The sequence below is a fragment of the Culex pipiens genome, chromosome 1, assembly GCF_016801865.2.
Source record: "Culex pipiens pallens isolate TS chromosome 1, TS_CPP_V2, whole genome shotgun sequence".
Lineage (NCBI taxonomy): Eukaryota > Metazoa > Arthropoda > Insecta > Diptera > Culicidae > Culex > Culex pipiens.
The window spans coordinates 120,817,300-120,834,918 of NC_068937.1; the positions used below are offsets into that span (position 1 = coordinate 120,817,300).

Below are 17,619 nucleotides of genomic sequence, written 5' to 3' on the forward strand. Positions count from 1 at the left end.
ATATTCAACAAAAAATGCAAACCTCGTACAGGCTGATCGTAAAAAATATTTTTCTGCCTGTGGGCTACATATCCCAGTTATCGAGCGTTCAGTTCAACACCACCCAGTTACCGAGCAAGGAGTTATGTCAGGTTTATTTTTATTTTTTATCAGAGATGAAAAATGATTCAATAACATCGCTAAAGAAAAACTTTGCTTTTCCTTACCATGTGGTTTCTTCTTAGTAACGATCCCGATAACACGAATAATCGACGGCCATAAACGCCGCATAATAACATAATATTCCTTGCAATAATCCACCTCAAAGCTGCCAAAACATGCGACAACCATTTGACGTAACGAGGACATTAAAAGGTAAGAAAAAGAGGCCCGTGTCTAATTTTACGATCCCCCACACAGAGTAAACGACGACGGCGATAAAAAGAGCAAACATCCCACGCAAAAAAAAAACACGCCTCAACGGTAGGCAACCATCTCACTTCAAATCCATGGAAACGGCATGTCCTGTACAACCGGCCTACTCAAACCCAATTGTTGCGAAACCAAGGAATCAGTCATCATCTCAACCAAAGCAAAGAATAACACCGGGATTTTTTTTTCATAATTTTCACTCACATAAAACCATCCAAGCCGAGCCGGGAACGCGAACCTGAACCCGCCGCATACGTGCGGGCTGTCAAATGTTTCCTGGTTTGGCAGCGTCCCCCGGCTTGACCGTTTCCGGTTAGTACATGTTTGCCCTTTTTATTAATTCACCATTTTTTGTGTTTATTTTTTTCACTGCTGGCTTTGCTTTACACAGTTCAACTTTTCTTTTCTTTTTTTGTGGTGGTTGTTTAATAGCATATATTTTTGTTTTATAATATTTTATTTTTGTTTTTTTTTTCTCATTTTAATAATAGTACAGTATATATTTCTAGAATTTATTTTTGCATGTTTTTTCCACTTTTTCCGATAATTTTTCGTCTTTTTTTATTTTAAATTTTTTGCTTTCAATCTTGCATTACATTTTTTTCGATTTGTTTTTTTTTTCTCAATTGAGGGATCGAATTTTTCTGCGTGTTTCGTCCGATGTTTTCCGATTCTTGCAATTGTTCGCCAATATAAAAAGCCTTTTTGTCCTTTCAATGCCCGTTTTTCTATTCACTTGCGCTTCGAATCGATTAAATTAGTTTCGTATCAAAAACGTGTGATTTGTGGGGTGACAATGTATGTGTTTTGTTTTGTATGTTTGTTTACATGAGTGGTTTCTTTCGTCCAATCGATTACTTTGTATTTTACTGGTAAGCATTTCTAGTGGGACTTGGTTGAGTTACTTGCTTCAATATACATGAATAGTTTAGGTTAAGAATTGTTTTGTTTACTTTTTTTGCATATAAAAAGGAAGGAATAAACATAACTGGTTTACACAATTTGTTTGTTTTTTTTGTTTGTTTGTTTTCAAGAAAAACATTATCTTTTGGTACTTTTGCAAACATTTCTTCTCTCTCTCTCCGTGTTTCCTTGCCTAATAGAGTTTTCTCTCTGGTTTAACCTGTTTGCGCTTCCGTCGTCCTCTGAGTGAGTGTGTAAACAGTATTAAATTCAATAATTTGTCTTAAAAACCTCTATTTTGTCTATGTTGTACACTGGTTTTGTTTTCTTTTTATTTTGTTTGTCAATTTGTATCTGTTTTGTGTGATTTGCGTTTCGCATTGAGGAAGGGTGAAATACAGTTGGTTTGTTTTGTGTGTATGTAACCAAAGGTTCAAGCTTTATGTATTATTTTCGACAGTTTAGCTTCGAATTTTGCATTTTAATTATTTTTTTCACTCAACTGGGTAGTGTTCGACATTCACACGCGAGATTTTCATTAATGATGATGATGAGTGTTGGTGAGTTTTAAGGGACATCTAATTTGATGATTTCTACAAAAAATGCGATCCGATTGAGAGACAAGGAACACTAACTTTTCCTTCTGCTAATTGTGACAAAATTCCGTTCAAAAGAGGGCCTTCAAAGTGACTTTCCAATGAGTGTGAGCACTGTCAAATTTCAGCGAACGTCACTGTGACGGCTCTCTGTCTGACAATCTGTCACCACCTGTCAAAAACATAAACGTAATCTTGCTCAGCGAGATTTTCGTTACTTCCAAAGAAAGAAATAGTCCTTTAACAACAACCAGAATAGCTCCTTCCCTTTTACTCAAAATTGTCCTCAAATAAACTTAGTTTACATCCGTTACAATAGTATAAAACACATTAAGATAATAGGTAGTTTTTTGTATGTTTGCTTTATTTAAAGATATAATTTGTTAGTTTGTTCTTTCTCTGAAAAAGGTACACTGTATCTGCTCTTCTCCTTCCTCTCTTTATTCTCCCTCTCCCTCTCGCATTCTCTTTCCTTCTTGCGAATTGTGGTACTCAAACAAGAAAACAAAATAAAGAAAACAAACTTAGGACCCTCTCGTTGCGAAACAGAATCTCGAAAATCACGCAGAAGTTAACACATAATGCAAGTTCGAAAAACAGGTTTAAAAAAATGATAATCTGGTATATTTCACTAAAATAAACTTCACAAAACAAACAAAATAAAAAATATATATTTATAATCGCTTTTCGCTTTGGGATTTTACACAAAATAAAAATAGTGGGTAGGGGGAGGGCAAAAAAATTAAAATAAAAGTGATTATAAGACTATAATGCTTTAAGAGAGTTTGTATTGGTTTAAAGAGGGCGCGTGGGGGAGATTAAATATAATTAACTAAACGCTTTTCTATGATTTTGTTTACAAGTTATAATAAAAGACGTAATGCGATTGATTAAATTAGTTTCACTAGAGATACAAGTTGTAGTAATTCTAAGAAAAAGAATGCTCTTTCTCGCTTCAACGCCATCGCCATTTATTTTTTTCAGCATGTATCGTAACTTAGGGAAAACAAACAAAGTTTTGCTTGCTTGGTTTATATTTATGTGTGTGTGTGTTGTGTGTTTGCTCTTTAAAACAGTTTTACGATAACTTTTATTTCTTAAGAATGAGGAGCGCTCAAAAAAATTAATTCTATCTTAGAGTTTCATTTAATTTGCATTAAGTAATAATAGGTTCCACTTTTGATAGTAGTGTAATTATATATTTGTTATACTTGTTTGAATAATAATTAAAAATAAAAAGAAAACAATTTGTACTCTCAATGAAAGGATGATGCATTTAATGTCATATTTAATAGTAGTTATTATTGTATGCTCTAGTATTTATACAAAAACAATTTTTCTTGCGTTTTCATAAATGTTTTTCTCAAAAGTTCATACCTCTAGGTGTAATAACTCACAATTAAGACGTAAACATTTAGTTAAATTAGAACTAAACACAAACTGCTCGTGGCGTTGTATGTATGTATGTATGTGTGTGTGTAATTGCATTAAAAACTTAGAATATAACTAATCGTACACGTGTTGCTTTACCATTCTCACCGAAGGAGGGTGCCTGACGTTATTCGCTATGATATGAGAAAAAGTTAGTTCCGGTACAAGCACAAATGAAAAATGCAAAAATAACGAAAACCAAAAGTAAAATAATCCACAACTGGCAACACTGCCACCACTTGGGATTTCCAAGGGAAAAAAGGTGCGATTGGTCAAGTTTCTATGCAGGTCACAGTAGGCCACGATAGTGACATTCCCCTAAGCTCAAACGTCAAACAAAATGAACTAAATAACAGTTTGCTCAAAGTCAGCGCTTAATTTTTTGCTTTGCTCTATTCTACAGTTTCATTGTGTTTGTGAGTTTTGTGTGTTTGTGTGAGTTCCACTCCTTTGTTTGCATTTCCCGTTCAGTGTACTTGCGTTTCCAATATATTGTAAAAATCCTTCGCCTTCTTCGATCTCTTTCCACTGTGTTCAAATTTATTATTTTATAAAATAAAACAGAAAAAACATGAAACGAAAATTCACTAATGAGGTATTCTGGTAAAAAGGACTCTTCATATAAAAAATTCTCTCTCTCTGCTTCCCACTCTTGCTCCAACTCTTTCGTTTAAATTTGTGTTTGCATTTGTGATCTTTCCCTCTCCTTCACTTTCTACAATAAACGGTCAAGAAACGTTTCCTCTCTCTCTCTCGCTCCACTTCTTTACAATGCCAAGAAAGTCTAAACAATCGCATCTTTCTTGTTTTACGTAAAGCAAAAAGTTAGCTTGTTGTTACGCTGCTTTGTTTACATTTACAAGAAAAGTAGTGTTTTTCTCTGCCACAATGTCACTTTCCAAAGTCGGTGCTTTTAATGAGAGCAACTCAACGCCGCCTTAACTTAGTTTTACACCGAAAGAAAGTTAAATGCCAATTGGAACTCCCAAAAAAGTATCTACAATTTAAATGTGCTTTTTGTGTCGCTTAAAATCTAATCACACCTTAAAAATTTAGAGTTGTTAAAGTATGCCGAATGATTTTTTTTTTAATTTTTGGTTTCAAGCTTACAGACTAGTACACACTGAAAAAAGTTTTGTCAAAAACACACTTAATGTTTAATGAATTTTTTTGACTTATTAGCTAAATTTTGATGCAAGTAATTACGCCGAAAGGTTTGTCTTAAAATGCTACAAACACAAACAGAAAATCGGAGTACGTACTTTTTACTCCACACAATTGTAGGTAAAACTTTTAAAGTTCGTTTAAAAATTGAACAGGGTTAAGAAAAAACGTGCTTAATCTTTTCAAACGTTTTCCGCTTTCACAGACTGCGAGTACGTTGTTTTTTTTTGTGTGGTAATTTTAGGTTAGAATTTTGATTTTCAATTGCTTGGACTTGGTCAGGAATGATAACGGGGAGGAAAATTGTGCAGTGTGAACCTTGGAGAAGTGTTCGCGTCAAATGGGTCGAAACGTCGATGGTCACTTTAAAAAAAAACGAAACTATTGGCACTACGCCCCCCGGGGCATGGCCTTCCTCTAACGTGGGATTTCTGCTCCAGCGCCTCTGAGAGACAGGAGAATGATGGTCACTTGGATGTCGTCAATATGGCAGATTAAAAAAAAAAAAACTAAACGATTTCGATAAGCATGCAAAAACTATACAATGCAAAGCCAATTTTTAAGTACGATAACTATAAATGCAAACGGTATTCGAATGGGTTTGGTTATATACAATGTCTAGTATCTAATATTTGAACAAATTTTGAAACGAGTTCGTCAGATTACCCTGGAGCGTTTCGTCAAAACTCGTTTCAAAAGGTTGCTCAATTTTTTTTTAATTTCCTTAAAAACTAGCACACAAAACAGAAAAAAACACTTTGAATTTTGGAATGCAACAGAAGACTATTTTTGTTTTGTATTTAATCATATGGAATAGAAATGGCCAAATTTTGTTCAAACGCTTATCATTAGTTGCTGGTATCACAGTGAGCCAATTTTATGTGTTTTAAAAACTATCACAATTTATACGTTAGTGCAGATTTTTCGGAACAAAAATATTGTTGTTAAATTTAGATGAAAATAAAACAAAGATGTTTTATATTAAGTGGAAATTATTATTTTTTCATATGGTTTTGAATTTTGCTTCGCTGCAACTAAAAGATTTTATTTCTTATTGGTGACAGTTAGATGTTAAGAAAATGTTGCAAAAACTGAAAAAGTGCTTTTTGTGTAAATTTTTATCACAGCTTTTTTATTGTGTTTATTTTGTTTTGAGTTAGGAAATCAACACAACTTGTTGATAATTTTGAACTAAAACATTTTAAATGTAAGAAAATAATTTAAATTGTGTTGAATAAACACTTAATTTTTTTTCTTCAAACATTTTCCGTGTTTTAGTAGAAAAATTATATGCGTTTTGAAATAGTGTGCTTTAAACACTATCACAGGCTCAATTATTTTTTTTGAGTGCAAAAAAATTTAATCACAGATTTTGAAGATGGTTGGTTTCGTTCAGAACGATTTCACAAATTTTGGAATTTCAATCACAAATTAAAAATATTTTTGAAAAATCGTTAACAACGATTTGATTTTTCAATGCTCGCAACAGTCAAAAAACAAGCAAGAGATGAGAAAAACGATCACATTTTATTCGTTTCTAACGATTTTGAATCATCACAATTTTGACAGCCAAATTCGCGAATCACAGAAATAAACTTTTGAAAACATTTGTTCAAAGCCTACGTGGTTAAAATTATTGGATTTGCTTTACAAGCATTTATCACATTAATTACAAAAAATTTAATCAAAATAATCAAAAGGATACAAATAAGTTATTGATTTGGAAATGAATGATTGAAAAACATGAGTCAACTCAAGCATATTAAAACAAAAGCATTGGTAAAAAAACATTTTTTTAAATTCTAAACCTTTAAAATGCAAGAAAATTTATTCGAAAATAAAAACAGCACAGAAAACAAGACAGAAAATTATCAATAAGAATCAGTCACACATGGATTCGTTTTGAACGATTTTGAATGATCACAATTTCGACAGCCAAAGTATCAAATCACAGTATTGAACGTTTGAAAAAGTTTTTATCAAAAGCAACTTTCGATTAAATGTTAGAATTTGCTTCATAAGCTTTTATCACATCGATTGTAAATAAATCATAAAATGCCAAACGATAATAAAAAGTTTTGCATGTCAAATTTAAAAAAAATCTAAAGGCATGAGTTTATAACTCAATCATATCAATATAAAAGAATAAAAAAATTGAATTCAAAAACACAAGGTGACAAAAAAAATTGTTAAAACCTCATATAAAACAAGATTGAAAAGATCAATATAAATTTATCACACTTCGATCCGTTTTAAACGGTTTTGAATAATCACAATTTTGACAGCCAAAGTTTGCAATCACAGAAGAAAACTTTTGAAAACATTTTGTCAAAGGCAATTTTGGTAAAATGTTTAAATTTGCTTTAGAAGCACTTATCACACTGATTGAAAGTATTTTATAAGAATAATAATTAATTTTATTTTGAAAACAAAAAAAAAACATGAGTTTACAACTCAATCAAATCATTTTGAAAAGTTTCAAAAATAACACGCTTGAAAATTTAAAAAAATATAATAATTTGCCAAATTAGACAATTTCACAGATATTCCAATCACTTTCGTTCTGAACGAGTGCGCTTTATCAAGAGTGTTTTGGAAACTAATAATAGTTAAGCAAACTAACTGAATGAATTTCCAAAGCAGGAACAAAACTTACAAATTATAGACTCTATTCTTTATTTCTGTAGTGGAAAGTTGCTCGCTTAGCTTGTTTATATGTTGTTTTTTGCCTTTTGAGACACCAATCTCATGTAAATTTTTCACAGTTTTTGTTTATGAATCACAGAATTTTGAATGGTCGTTAAGCCTAATTCTTTTTTTTTGTTTTTTTATTATGTTTTTTTTATTCACTCCGAGGAAAAAACATGAAATACGGCACACAGAAAACGCTGGAATAGTTTAAGTTTGTGTTGGAAATGTTAAGTAGGAGACTGATTGATCGAGATTTTCCAGATATTGGATGGATTCAAAACACACATTTTTAACTCCATGCAATGAATTAGTTTGAAAAACACACACATAAGAATGAATAATAACTGTCTAAAGTAAACATTAAAAACTAATTAAATTTTGTATTAACCATTTTTGACCGGTATGGTGGTGTGCAATCTATTTGCCCACGACAAAGCCTGCCAAAAAAGGTAATCATTATGATCGGGTTGCATGAGGATTAGTCGTCACAGTTGTCATCAGCTTTCATCTGTCAATTTGCTGTCAGTAGTAGTTTTAGTTCTCCAAGGGTGCACCCACAATTCGGTTTCAAAATCACATTACAGTACGATTTGGTAGCCAAATAACAGACGTTCAGTTCAGCACCAAATCAAGCAAGATTTGACGCGTCACTCAACATGTTTTCACAGACTTGAGTTACCTCTTTTTTTTATTCGTAATTGAAATCAAAACTCTTAAAATTGACAACACTGTTCTCAAACTGCAAATCCTTACACGCTGCGCGAAGTTTACTCGAAGCTGTGTTTGATTTTGGCCAATTTGACAGCACTGCTGCCAACAATAGGGGAAAAATCACAGTTTTCATCGATCAATGTTTTTGTTTTGTTCGTTTGTTTGTGTTCGTTTCGGCCGCCGCGGGCAGTGACATTGTGGCAGACGTTGTTTCGCAATGTAAACAAAAGGTTTGTTTATCGATAGTTACGTTGTTTGTTTGTTTGCTAGTGTAAACATTTAGATATTTCTACGCTCTCCCTTTTGTGTTTTGCTTTTGTCATGACAAAATGGTGATTTATAGTATTTAATATTCGCGGAAACAAAATGGCGTAAGCTTTGTTTGTTTTGTTTTTGTTTTAAAACTACAACGGGGATGGGGGACAAATGTGTGCGTGCGTGGCTTCTCCTTACTAGGTAAAGTATACGTATAGGAATATAGTTCGTGCTGTGTTATCTAATACATCTAGAGCTTTGCCTTTGCGCCTATCAACTAATGTGTGAGTTTTTGTCTGTTTTGGATTAGTGGGTTAGTTTTTAGTTTTTAAAGTTGTTTCTTTCATCGCTTAACATTAGTTAAATTAAACAGTGATTAATCATCTTGCTCTTGCAAGTTTCGTTTTTGTTTAGGACTTTGTCTCTCTCTCTCTCTTTTTGTTTTGTTTCATATTTGTTTGTATGTATGTGTGTATTGGTATCGCTACAATGACATAAAATTAGATGTGTGATGATTCGCTCACTCACGCTCTCTCACGCATACTCACTCGAAACGAACGGTCCTTACAATATATAGTGTGGTGTGTATTAATGTGAGTGTGGGTGTGGTGAGCATGAAAAATTGAAAAGTTGTGAGGAGAGATTGAAAAATTTAAAAAAAAAGTTATTCGATTCCTTTTTCCGATTTCCTTCCCGATTGGCGATCAAACTCTTTCCGTCTCTTTCTTCAGACAGTCGTGCCCGCTGCAAAAGGTCTTCTTATATTGTTGATATTTTGCCGATTATGATGTTAGAAGGCTGTGACAGCGATTGAAACACATGCAATTTCAGATGTTAGTATGGATTTTTTCATCATTTCTGTTTTGTTCTAGTCTTCTCTACTAAGTTAATCTGAGTGTCTGCTTCCGATCATCAAAGAGTATATATATATGTATATTTTTTTCATTTCATCAAGTAAATATCTTCCATTGTTTATAATTTAAATGTGGTTGCATTTGCGTTTTCTTATTAGTCAGTGTTGTTTTCATTTAAAGTCTCTTCATCAGTTCTGTTTTTTTTCTGTTACTTTTTTTTCGCTAACTTGCTTCCTTCGTGTTTACATTTATTATTTGCTTATTTATGCTTATAATCGGTGGCAACCGTGTGTGTGCCACAAACTTCTAATACGAGTAGAGAAATTCTGTTGGGCTTCGTGAGGTTCTAGCTTGCATGCTGGAAGTTGCTCAAAAGTTGTGTGCGTTGTTTTCTTTGCTTTTTCATGATTTTGATTCCTGATTTTGGTTTTTGTTTAGACTTTTCTTTTGCTGTTTCGTTTTGAGGTTCTGCTGGATTATCTGAATATGCTAGGAAAAAAGTATCTACCGACATCAAGTTTTATGTTTTCTTACAATACTTCAGTTAAACTACTACTCAAGTGTGTGATTACTTGTTAGCTGAGTTTGTGAGGGTATTCGTGAGAGTTTGTTATCTGACATTTGATCTAATTTTCATCCATTTATTTAATTGTCATATCGAAGGAAATGATTTGTTTTTTTTTTACGGTTGGAAGGAAACGGGAATATTTCATTTAAGAAAGTTTACATTATCACCAGTTGCTTGATTTTTTTCCTCTGTATTTTCACTATATCGAACATTTTCTTGTTTAATGATTCTACGGATATAAATATTGGATTAAAATGCCTTCACCTCAAATATTTCCAGCCCAGCTTCTTTTTCTCTCTCTTTCTCTATTTCCTTTTATTTTTATGATGTTGTTTAAATATAAGTTTGTGTGTGCTTGCTCGCAATCTTCCCTTTAATTTACTTAGTCTCGATTAAAAAACCGTTCCAGTCTTCTCTTTTCCTCTTATGTATGGGTGTTGTGTTGTTTCATCGTGTTTTAATATTCTTTTTATTCTCTAGCATTTTACCAATTTGGAAATACAGACATGGGGAGAGGGCAGGGTATGCTGTTAAATAGGGAGTTTCGACCTTGTTCTTTGCTGATACCGGGAAGAGTTCTCGAGGGAATGATCGCTAGTTTAATTTTTGATAAATTTTCCACCTTTGTTTTACTTTAGAATGTTACTCGTGCTAGCAAAAAATTTAGTCTATTAATGTGGTTTTGTTTTTCTTTATCTTATCATGTTTTCCCCGATTTTGAAATGTATATTTAATTTAAATGCTCTTCTTTTTTCTTAACGGTTTGCTTGTCAATTGAGACGAATGGGTAGAATAAGTGGAATCAACAAAAATCGAAAAAATACTAATCAAAATTATTGCTTTTCGCGAAGATAGAAATGTTTGGAGCTGGTGCAGCTGGAAGGTGGAAATGACAACCCACTGTCAAATTTATCAATCTGCCAAGTTGTTTCCCAAATTAACTGAGTAACCCCTCCGCAGCGTGTACGCAAAATTTGACAGTTTGCCAAAAACCTCCCAGCGCTGCAGTGACCGTGCTGCCAAAGCAAAGGATTTTTTGTTCTCGTTACGATTTTTTCAGGAGATCATTCGCTTGAAGTAGTTTCACACTCCGATTTGGTCCACATACCAGCCTGTATGTCTGTCGTTAATATTTTTGTTTTTTTTTTTTTTGTGATTGTTTCTTATCAATTAGACCGTTCTCGTTTCTTCCGCTGCTCGCTCGCTCTATTGCTCTCTCTCTCGCTTTCTTTTCCTTACCCAGTTCGATTGGACCATATCGTTTTGATCGTTTTGTATTTGCTTTTTTCTTCCCGAAGAGGTGCCGATTCTTTGGTGGTGATGAAAACAGTTTCAAACGCAAATTTTAGGTTAAATCAGTTTCGAGAATGAAGTATTTCATGATTTTTGGCAATGGTTGATCCAAACAACAAAAGTGATTTATTTTAAATTTTTACCGTGGCAATAATTTATGTTTTCCTCGTATGTTTTCGATTTAAAATGGCAGTTTTCACTTATTGATTTGATTTTCCCTTCTCAGTTTTTTTTGACCCCGAAAAACACAGTAAATATCACAAAAATACGGTTTCTTGTCCGTGGACCTACGATGCTTAATTTATACCCTTCTAATACAAAAAAGTTGTTTCTTTTACAGCCCTAATCACTACACAGTCGATCCTAAAGAGGTGTGTTAATGCTTTTGGAGAGATTTGGGGGTGACTTTCGAATGCCGATTTTTTGTTTGTTTTCCTCACAAAATTAAGGACGTGTATTTGTGCCAAAGAGAAATCAAAACAAAAATCAAAATTACATTTCTCCACAAACTTTTCTGTAGCCTCTCTCTCTCACTCGCGCTCGATTTCTCTCTTTCAATTTGCATTCTCGTTCTCTCTCTATTTGTTTGTTTTATACACTTAAGGAAAAATCCGACAAATTTACACTACTACAAGCTAAACTTATTGACTATCACTAGTTGTTAGTTGGTTTGCAAGTTTTATATGTATATTTTTTATCTTTTAGAGGATCGGGACTGACGTCTTCTCATTTTCAGAGCTCAATTTGCATGTATTAGAGTATGGTTATGTAAACCACAGTAGTAGTAAACTCACTCACTTGGTTGTATTTCGAGCAGTGCTTTTCTTTTCTATACATTTTGATCCTATTGTTTGCTTACGTAACCCAGAGATGTATTTGTTGTTTGTGTTCTTTTCAGCGTTTTAAATATTGGTTTAGCAAAGACAAAAACCTATTCCCTATTCAACATCGACTAAATCGCTTAAAAATTTGCTTTGTTTTTTTCCTTATAAGAAGTTTCAAACATGATTACAGTACTTTATTCCGGAGGGGGGAAACAATTTAGCGTTAGTTAAGTTAAGATAGAGCAATAATATTATGAGGGGGGAAAACAAATCGAACTAAGGACACAAGAGAGAAATTAACTTGATATATTTTATTTAATTTGTACTTGAAGCTTGTTTTGTTTTCATTTAATAATATAGTTTAGTATTACTTTAGTTTGTTTTCGTTCTTGATTTAGAAATATATGAAAGGTAGTTTGTGTTATTTGTTTAAATCTTTCCTTGTTTTGTAAGAATTAATTTAATAGATTTAAAGATTTGCCGCGCGGTTGCTCGCCAAACAGAACTGGCAAAACAAATGAAAACGAAAAACACGTTCGTCTTAACACTGCACTGGAGGGATGGAAGATAGAACTATAATGTTGCTTTACTTGTTTAGTTTTGCTTTTTTTTTCTTGCCGTGATTGCCACTAAAAAACCAGTACCGTAAACAAAGTTGTAATAGCAAATTTGAGTTTAGCGATTAAAGTGAACTACAGCTAGACGATTTCTAAACTTACCCCATAATAATTAATGACAATAGAGTACTGCGCGTTTGAAACAATCATTTGAAACGCGCGTAAAAGTTGGGCGCGTAAGAGTGACTAATTGGCGCGCCATGTTCCCTGATTTCCCTTGGCAACACTGTCCGTAGCTGTCAAAACTGACGTTTGATGAGAGCGGGAGCGTGCGTGCGCTTGCACGCGCAGCAGGCCTTGCTTTGATTGGATGACGGTTCGTTCCGTGTTGTTGTCGCTGTTGTTGTTGTTGTTTTCGTCTATTCCTGAGGTATTCTGGCTTGTTTTGTTTGTTTGTTTGTGTGGGTTTGTATTTGTTTTACTCTCTCTCCTATTTTGTGTTTTTTTTTTGCATAAACAATCATTTGTTTATCTCTCTCGCTCTCTCTTTGTGGCACAGCATTAGTCAACAATTGTTTTAATCATTTCACTATTCTCTCCCCTCTCTCCCTTTCTCTCTTTCGCGTGGCTGAGGTAGCTCCGGTGTCACCTGTGTGTCTCAAGTTGTACTTGAGGGTTTCACGATTTGTTTTGTTTGTTTCGCTAGCTTAGGATCACATTGTTTTTGTTTACAGCTTTGACTACGGGCTTGCTGGTGTGCAGGCGCGCGCTCTCTTTGTGGACGCAGTGTTGCCAGCTGACTGCTGAATAGTTGATGGCAGCCGTCAGAATTGATTTTGAGGTATCGGTGCGACGACGACGGCGAACAATCATTTTCAGTTTTTGTACATCTATTTGTCGCTGTCACTCGCGTGTCGTGTCACAGTGCTGCCAGTTTTGTTTTTATTTGTACATTTAGTATTTGTTCGCTTCCCATTGGTAATCGCTAGTAATATGTAATGTGTCACTGGGTGAGTTATGCTGGTGAATTAACTAAATTGTGTTTAGTGGTATCTTGCTCAAGATTTGTTTGCAACGTAACGGTTTCCTTTGTTTGTATCGGTGTTCTCAGTACTGGAAGAGCTTTTGTTTACTTTGCTTTGTATGAGATGTGGGCATCGTGTTGCTTAAATATTGCAGTTTACGTTACTACTGTTCTCCGTTTTAGTGTGTATGCATTTCTATGGAGAGAATGGTCTGATCTAACTCAACGTGTATCCATGACGTCTATTCAATAGTATTTGGGTAAACCGGGGGCTCGCAGATTAAATTTAACTAAAAGCGTAACATTTCTCAAACTAAACTGGACAAAAACGACACCTTACCTGCTAGGAGGGAAAAACGTACATTGATTCTAACCTGCTACTATCCATATTTCAATAGAGATATATATATTTTATTATATAGTTTCAAAATTCAAGGAAAGAAAACATCCGCTGAGGGGTCCAACACCACAAAAACGCACCCTTTTGCTTGGGGCTGCCCATTTGTACGTGTTTTCATCAGATGATCTGAGAAGTGTATTTTATTTTACTTTTTAAATGTGCGACCCTCTCTCGAGGTCCCCTCCGTCGAGGGGTCCACCCGAGGTCGCGATAAAATTTGGTTAAACATAAAGAATTAACATAATGGATCGGCCAGCCCGAATCAAAGCGGGCGACCCGTGCATGACTTATTGTGACCCCTCGCGCAGTGCCGACTAATTCTACTGACATCTAAGGGGAGGGCGGGGACTTAGTTGTTACTTTTCAAAGGTTAGTAGAAACAAGGATATGTCAACATTGTGTGTGTGTTTTTTCCGCTTACAATCTACAATACGATCTTAAAGTGCTGAATTTTATTTAGTTTACTTAACATAGCTTTTATATTATTTCACGTTTCTCTTCACCGAGGGGTCCCCCGATGGCGTGGGACCACAACGGCCTAGCAAAGGAATTCGCTTCACGTTTGCCCTCTTCTAATCCTTGTTTAACAACCAAGACTTAGTGTGTGTTTTCGTGTTTTTATATTTTCAAGTTGATTTTGCCTTATTGCCTTATTCACTAGTTTTTTTTTCTTCATCTTATTAATTTTGCCCATTCTGATAGCAATTACTCAAGCACTCGCACACATTCATACAATTGTTTGTTTTGTAGAGGTTTTTCATGGTGTAAAACGAAACAAAACTCAAAAAGAAAATGCATTCCCGTTAATCGACTTCCAATTGTTGCTCGGAAATAAACCTGTCACCAGCTGTCAAAATCTGCTGTCAAATCGGCATTTCCCACGCTCAAAAATGGCGGGGAGAGAACTCTAGGATCAGGAGTGAAGGGGAGGGGGCAATTCCTAACCTATCGTTTTGACGTTTCTTAAATACTTTGCTACTCTCCTACAGTATCCGTATGCAATATGTTGGTGTATTGTATACGGTTTGATTTTTAAAATCCTACTCTACAAATATGACCGGAAAATAATGGCCTGCTGCTCTTATTGTTTGCTCTCTTTTTCTCAGTAGGCGTTAGTAAAGGGAAAGAAAAACAAGTTGCTTCCAATTTTACCTTACAAGCTAAAGATTTTCAAAATGTTCACGTAAAAAGCGAGAAATTAGATTCCTATTATTCGTACCATTTTTACGCCAGAGTTAAAAAAAAACAACCACTACACATTTACGAGGAAAAATTATCACCAGTTGTTGTTACCTTTTATTAATGTTACTTGCTGTAGAGTACAGACAGTTTCGCTTACAGACTAAAATGTAAACAAGTTTGCCTTCCATTCACCGAACGACGCTTCCTTGCAGGATTTGACGGGGGGCAGGAGGCAATGGGGGAAAAGGAGGAAATTTTCGCGGTGCGCTTTCCAAGGAAAAAAAATCAGTCCCTAAAACCTAACCTCGCAATCGATTCGGTTCAGTTTTCGTTTTTTGGCATTTTTTCCGAGCATTAAGTGACCCCTCGGTACGACTATGCGATGAAACGTCACATTGACGGCTTTCGCACACTCGTTCCGTGGGGGCCAATTTTGACAAATTTTTCCCATTTCCACCGCTTGTTTTTTCTCGTTCTAATTTACGTGTGCTTTGCAGTACAATTTTGTTTGTGCAGTTGATTTTTTCGTTTCCGTTCCGAAACCAAGGTAAAAGTTCATCCAAAAGTTAGTTTTTTTTGCCTTAATTTGTTTCCGCCATGTAAAACGCTTCGTTTCCAATGTATATCGACGAAAAATAAGATACCGAAAAATACTTTTTGTTTACTCTCTAGCCTTTTCGTTTTCTCTGTTAGACACGCCGAGAAAAAAAGAACTTAAAAATGGCGTCGCGAGTTTTTGAAACCCGTCCGAACGCCCCGTTCTCGTACAAGCACACGCACAGTCCTAGGTTTTAGCCCAAAAAATGTAATCACAAGACGCTTTTTGTTTGTTTTTAACTTCACGTTCACCCACTTGCCACGCTTTTGCGTGTGAAAATTCGAGAAAAATTACATGAAATAAATGTATCGTGTTTGCTTGTTTTCGCATGCTCTCTCTCTCTCTGTCGCTGTCATCGCACACGGAGGAAAAAAATCATTCCATCTCTCTCGCTCGTTCGTACCACACTCATAAATATTGCTTGCTAATCGTTCACTTTTGCATCTGTGCCTATATGTACAGGGTTTTATTTTTTTGTTTTCTCTCTCAAATATCTCTAATAATTGGGTATGTAATGTTTTTGTTTTGTGTAAGTATCAGTCGTCCGTCAAATTTAGTTTGTTGTCTCGTGTCTACTTATAAACTTCTAATGGGTTAATAGTATTCAATAATTTTATTTTCATTTGTTTGCATCATCTGTCAAAAATGCACGCTTAAGCCTAAACGAAGAATACCTGAATTATACCTCCAATTTTTTTAACCGCTTCGCGCAGCTTGACGCGATTGATTGTAATGCATTTGTCGATACGCAATTCCTAACCTCGGCGAAACGCACGAACCGCCGGTGATATAGATGTCAGCGCGTTCGTGCGCGCTCGCACCCGGTTGTAAGCTTTACACACACAGCGATGAATCGAACCGAATTTTGTTTTTGGGTTTTGCCTAGTTGAAGTTTGGCGTGTACGCAAGTGTCAACCGAAAGAGCATTTGTGTTAAGATACACTAAGTTAAATTTTGTTTGTTTTGTTGAGTTTTTTTTTAAGATAGCGTTGATTTGGTTTTCTTAAGTTAATGCCTTACTCGCGAGATTTTGCTTTGCTTTTTTACGATATACATTTTTAAGAGTGTGTCTTAGGGGGTAATTTTTTCAGTGTTTCAAAAAATACATCTACACAACACGGCAATATCCGAATTCAATAAAAAAAACACCTTTGCGAATACATATAGTGTAAACGAGTAACCGAAAAAATATATTTTTATATACTTTAAACGTTCAAAAAATAATAAATTGAAAACTAATAGCAAAAATAAACGCGGAAAATAATAAAAACGCAATCGAACTAAATAACAAGGTTTAAAAATTGCTCTAATTGTTGATATTAAGATAACTGAGAAACTCGTCCGAGAAGAGCTGCTGGGTCGCGGGGGTCGTTGTGAGACCCCCGAGCCCGAAGCTGGAGCTGGATCCGGATCCGGCGCCGACCGTTCCCGCCAATCGCAGCGATTTCAGAACGTTCGGCCCAGACGCAGCCGGTGGTGCCGTGGCTGCGTTCGGCGTCCAAAGCGAACTCAACTTACTACCGCTGCCGACCTCCATCGGTCGGAGTAGCTTTGTGGACTCACCCCAGACGCTGCGTGCAGACGGTTCCGGCTGCTCCGGAATCATCCAGATCGAGCCGAGTGGCGACGCTCCGGACGGCTGCTCGGTGGCTGCGGCGGAAGCGGCCTTTGGAGTGGAGTTTTCCCAAATGCTTGGCGAAAAGCTGGGCGATTGGGGCTGCTGCGGCTGGGACGGATCGAGGACCGCCGTGGCCCACGGATTGGAACCCGTCGGAGGAGGTGGAGGGGAATCTTTGCTAGCATAACTACCTGTGGCGGATTCCGGCGATGACTTGGCAGGTGGACTTTGCGGTGGTCCACCCCAGAGTGACTTGTTGCCCCAGATGGCGCCGCCCAGCTGTTGCTGGGACTGCGCCTGCGGCTGTTGGTTGGCAGTGGCCCGGCCACTGCCCACGTTGGAGTCCCCGGTGAAGCCCGAGTCGATGCTGCTGGCACTGCTGGTGCTGCTCAGGTTGCGCAGCTCCTGGATGAACGAGTTCATCGCGGCCATCGTCGCCGACGTCGACGTCGAGGTCGACGCAGTGGCCAACGGTGGCGGGGACGGAGTTTCCTCCGCGGCCAGGCTTCGACTCGAGGTCGAGGTGTTCAGGGGCTTCG

The 17,619-nt window shown here is 36.1% G+C and overlaps 1 protein-coding gene across 1 annotated transcript in view; it reads right to left on the bottom strand.

The window, feature by feature from the left end:
• Positions 1-1,588: 1,588 nt before the first annotated feature.
• The window catches only part of LOC120423290 (headcase protein), a 120,092-nt gene continuing 104,061 nt past the window's right edge, over positions 1,589-17,619 (bottom strand). The window contains exon 7 of the mRNA XM_039587052.2: positions 1,589-17,585. Within this exon, the coding sequence (XP_039442986.1) occupies positions 16,769-17,585 (817 nt within the window). The 3' untranslated portion in view covers positions 1,589-16,768. The remainder of the gene's footprint in view (positions 17,586-17,619) is intronic.